This window comes from Penaeus japonicus, unplaced genomic scaffold (genome assembly GCF_977035675.1).
Source record: "Penaeus japonicus unplaced genomic scaffold, GWHDUDI00000001_assembly GWHDUDI00000015, whole genome shotgun sequence".
Taxonomy (NCBI): domain Eukaryota; kingdom Metazoa; phylum Arthropoda; class Malacostraca; order Decapoda; family Penaeidae; genus Penaeus; species Penaeus japonicus.
The window spans coordinates 15,721,488-15,726,487 of NW_028234417.1; the positions used below are offsets into that span (position 1 = coordinate 15,721,488).

General features: G+C 34.5%; 1 protein-coding gene across 43 annotated transcripts in view; it reads left to right on the forward strand.

Annotated features, from left to right (window-relative positions):
- Positions 1-5,000, forward strand: part of Itpr (Inositol 1,4,5,-trisphosphate receptor) — a 250,714-nt gene that overhangs the window by 244,784 nt on the left and 930 nt on the right. For all 43 annotated transcript variants that reach the window (XM_086544593.1, XM_086544605.1, XM_086544596.1 and 40 more), the window contains 7 exons: positions 1-159; positions 315-437; positions 1,339-1,523; positions 1,639-1,804; positions 2,500-2,660; positions 2,871-3,032; positions 3,248-5,000. The exon at positions 1-159 is cut by the window's left edge and continues 28 nt beyond it; the exon at positions 3,248-5,000 is cut by the window's right edge. In XM_086544593.1, the coding sequence (XP_086400719.1) occupies positions 1-159; positions 315-437; positions 1,339-1,523; positions 1,639-1,804; positions 2,500-2,660; positions 2,871-3,032; positions 3,248-3,370 (1,079 nt within the window). In that variant the 3' untranslated portion in view covers positions 3,371-5,000. The remainder of the gene's footprint in view (positions 160-314; positions 438-1,338; positions 1,524-1,638; positions 1,805-2,499; positions 2,661-2,870; positions 3,033-3,247) is intronic.

The window sequence follows — 5,000 nt, forward strand, 5'->3', positions numbered from 1 at the left end:
CACTGTTGAATGTGATGAGGTCTGTCACACGCAATGGCTGGTCTATCATCTTGACTGCAGCTCTTGCCCTCATATTGGTGTACTTATTCTCCATCATTGGATACACATTCTTCAATAATGACTTCATAGTGGATGTGACAGAGAGCGTTGTGAACTGGGGTAGGTACCAAAGTTTTGTTTGTGAATGTGGTTCTTGGGAATGTAATATTTATGGTAAAATTACTTTTGGTTTTATTATTTTTTATATTATCATTATCATTTTTATTATCGGAAAAGGAGTATTTCTTGTGCTGATGCACTTTTATTTATTTCAGACACCATAAAAATGGACATTGACGAACGAGTGCAAGAGTATGTGACGGATCAGTTGAAGCCGCTGAGTCGTGAAGGCACGTGTGAAATTGGTGCAGATTGCAGTGATGACGAGGCAAAGAGTTGTAAGTGTAGCTCAATTATATTCCAGTGAACTTTATTTAAGTCTGTCTGTTGAAGGGATGATTTTTGGTGGGATAGTCATTTGTCAAAAATTTATCACACAAGGCCTGTTATTATGGGAATTTGCTTATGAGCACTCATAATGCTGTATATCAGATTTTTCTCCCCTTTCTCAGTCTCCCCAATATGTGTTATATTGGAAATATTTGGACATGGTGTCCTTAATTTTTATATGTAAAACGATTTTCAAATTTAAGGAAACAGTTGTTACAAATAAATAAAGTGTAGAGGCTCAATTTCATTGCCTACACATTGCACAACATTCATTCCCTTTGCCAGTAGTTCTTGAAAATTTAATTTGAAATGGAATCATAGTCCCAGGTTCCTGTTAATTTATGAAACATCAGTTGATATCTAGTTTTCACTTGCATCAAGGTTGAGAAATCTATACAAAACTTCTTCCTTCACTTCTGCACTAGAGCTGAAATGAGGCAAAAGCAAATGTGAGCAAGCATGTTTCTCAATTTTTTGTTTATCACATGATCACTTCAGTGGGAGACACCAAAATTTTTATTTAAGTTATAAGCCATCAATCAAATAGATCAGTTATTTTCCCAGTTTTACATACTGCTTCATTATTATTATTCAGTAATATATAAATCTTTACCCAACTTTTTCAGTAGTTGTCAAAATCCTCACAGAGCTTTACTGTATCTTTTTCTCCTGTAAAAGTCAGTCTTATATTTTCTTTTAGGATACTACAATACTTTGTTTTACACCCATTTTAAATTCTTGTAAAGTTTGTTATTTGCCACAAAAAAACAAATGCATTCATACCAGTGAGGGGATAATTATCATTTGAGGATGCTTATGTTGTTATTTACTTGTTTTCCACTTGTGCAGTTGCAAAGGATGTAGCAACGGAGGTTATTGCATCACTGGAGGACAAGTCAAAGCTGCTGGTGGAGGTAGGCGACATGAAGGAAAATGCTTGCTCATCCCTTCTCATGTGCATTGTCACAACACTGAATCATGGACTGCGAAGTGGAGGAGGCATTGGTGACATTCTTCGGCCGCCTTCAACTGCTGTGAGTCTTTTTTCATACTGAGCACTTCTGGCTAACAGATTCTTGATATCGGATATTATATGAGAATTACATGGGTTTTCACAGGTCTCATATGATTGTTATATTTTTGTTTCAGGAAAACTACTTTGTACCGAGGGTCATCTATGATCTCCTATTCTTCTTCATTGTGATCATTATTGTCCTGAACCTCATCTTTGGTGTGATTATTGACACATTTGCAGACCTCAGGAGTGAGAAGCAAAATTCTGAAGAGATTCTGAAAAACTCATGCTTCATTTGTGGTATGTACTTAACCCGTTCCCGACGGGGCCAATCCGGCTTAAATAGACCAAAATTCCGGGACTCTTGAACGCATAAGCCTAACGCGTCGGGATTCTCGGCCGCACTGGCCGCGAGCCAGCGCTGCGCGCTGGCTCCTCCCGCGCCCCGGGCTGGACAAAGTAACGCGTCCCCGTCGTGTAGCCCAAAAAACACTAGACGTGTTATCTTGTCATCCGTCGTTAACGGGTTAAAGTGAATTTTTAAAAATCTAAATAAGCCATCAACAATGTGCAAGACAAAACATATTAAACAGAAACAGTACAGAGATGAAATATAACACAGCGAGAATAACATACAAATCAACTGTTACATTTTAAGTCAAATACAAGTCATCAGATGGTTATACCATAATGTTATCTACTGAGGAGTCTGACTCTTAACACCACAGCATATTATTCCTTTATTATAGCTATATTAAATTAAAGGGTTAACTACTTACATAAAAAATCTATCTAGACTTATTTGGAAACATCTCATTTGTTCATAAATCATTATTACAGTTGTTATTGTTATTTTAGATAATTAGGAGCTTTGAAAGACACTATTTTCCATTGTGCCTTTGAATATATTTTGTCCTCTGAAATTTCAACACAAACATTTTGCAGAAACCAAGAAATATACTTAGTGAATCTTTTAAACTTTTTCTCTTGTACAGGTCTGAAGCGTGCAAGTTTTGATAACAAGGCAGTAAACTTTGAGGATCATATCAAGCGAGAACACAACATGTGGCATTACCTATACTTCTTTGTGCAGGTTAATGTGAAAGATCCAACAGAGTTCACTGGTCCAGAGAGTTATGTTTATACTCTGGTTAAGGTAAGTCTTTCATTGTGCAGAATTCTTTATTTAATGTCCATTAATGTTTCTTAAGTAAGATGAGTGTTTATTCACAAATGTTAGCGGTTTTACTAGCTTTTATACCTACTCAGTCAAAAAGAATATTTCATATATGTTTCCTGGAGAAATATTTTAGTGTTTTATTTTTTTATTTTTTATTTATTTATTTTTTTTCTTCTCTGATTACAGGAGAAGGACTTGAACTGGTTCCCAAGAATGCGTGCCATGTCACTCAGCATTGGAGAAACAGAAGGAGAAGTAAATGATGTCCGCTGTCTCAGCCTGAAACTTGACCTCCTAAAATCACTAGTTGACAACCTCATTTCACAACTTACAGAACTGAAGGATGCGGTAAGTTTTATAATGGGAGGAAGTATGTGTTTAGAGAGGGCACTGATATATTTGTGGTATAGCAGGAGAATTTGGCATAGATTTTTATATTTTTACTCTTATTTTGATAATTTGTGCGAGTTTGTCTCTGTGTCTGTGTAAACACCATTTATATTATTGTGAAGCTTACAAGATGAATTATTAATTCACGCCATACACTTTTATTTACCATGTAGATGACGAAGCAGCAGAAGTATCGCAGTCGAAGAGAAATCCTGAGCACAACAAGCAACTACACCCAGCAGTATGCAGCACCTGCTGGGCCTATGGATCTCATACAACAGTACCAGGCAACCTGACCAGAATATTACTAACGAATGAATTTAATGCAACAGTTCGACAGGCCGTTGGTGTTTATGTATATATGATAATAGATTTCTTTCTTATTATGTCAGACATTCAGTGAAGTAAGATAGTTTTTAAAAATATTTTCAACATCCCATTTTTGTTAGAATGATTGGTATTTGTGTCATTGGAATATCGTTAGAAAAAAAGAGAAATTAGGTGCTTTTATTCTAATTTTTCTAAAGGATTATCAGTGTTCACAAGATAGACATTTTTATAACTATCTTAGCATTTATAACTGTATATAGCTGTTGGTTTATTATGTATCCATTTTCACTCGTATTTTGTTATATATGGGTTTCCAAATAGAGTACTCCATGCATGTTGTAGGTTGAAACTACCAGAGTGAAAGAACTTGTTTTTAGATCTATTGTTGTCTAAAACTTCTAGTCTCTTCATTCCAATGACATTTTTAAAATTAATTAAGTATGATAATGGTTATTTGTGTAGAGTACGAAACCTGTGTGTATATGTAATTTACTTCACTTCATTCATATACTAAGAAAAAGGCTGAAGATGAGTGGGAAATTTTAAGTAATTGGCTTATGCACCTTGCTTGAAAATTGTTGTAATCATAATTATGTTCTTGGTAATGATTTGCCAGTAACATCACTTCACAGAAAATTATCAAATATTAAAAATAATGTTTTATGTCAAGGGTGCTGAGACATCTCATCTATACTGTTGTCACATTCATAAGAAAGAGTACCTGCAAAACTTAATGTGACTTTATCTAGTATTGGTTCATCCTGCTATAAATGAGAATGTTATTGAAAGCTCCCTCCTTTATTTCTACCGATATTAGCAAACTGTATTGTTATTGTGGCTCAAACCTCAAAGATATTTTAACTTGTAATTTTAACAGTTATGCATGTAAGATCTCACTGCACCACACCTACTACCCTCATGAAAGTATTAACCTCAAATTGTTATATAAACAAAAAACATTTAACAGAGAGGCCTGATTATTCTCATGTTGTAGCATCATATTTGAACTGATGGAATTCATTTGTTAGTAATGTGCAAAGTTGTCAGGTCAACAACATATGTAAATATTATTTATCTACTTGTAAGTTGTTGATAGATTTAATATGTAGTAAGTCCTCTTACATATGTGTCAGCTATTTTAGTGTTTTTTTCTTTTTTTGAGAGATATTCCATTGTTGTTAATCATAAAATTGAACTGCTTTATGTCTTGGACATAAATTAACTCCATCCCTCACTTCCTAGTATAAAACATAATAATACTACTAGCTTGATAGTGAGAAACTTGTGCTGCATCTCAGCAATTAGCTTGAAAGATTGTAGAACTACTCCATCATGATCTGCTGCAAGCGAATGCAACAGGACACTAAAGGGAAAAAAGAGGAATAATATACTTTTTGATATCCACTGGAGTATGCGATGAAATCTCAGTATACTGATTATTGAATAAATAACTGTGATCCCATGCAGTACATTAAGTTCCATAGAAACAAACATGTGTAAAATGTCTATAGGCTTTCATCAGAAATTTAAAGAGAATTTATTGCTGTTACTTAGCTTTGTAAATCAATTTAAAAAGTTTAGAGGAACTCCATTCCA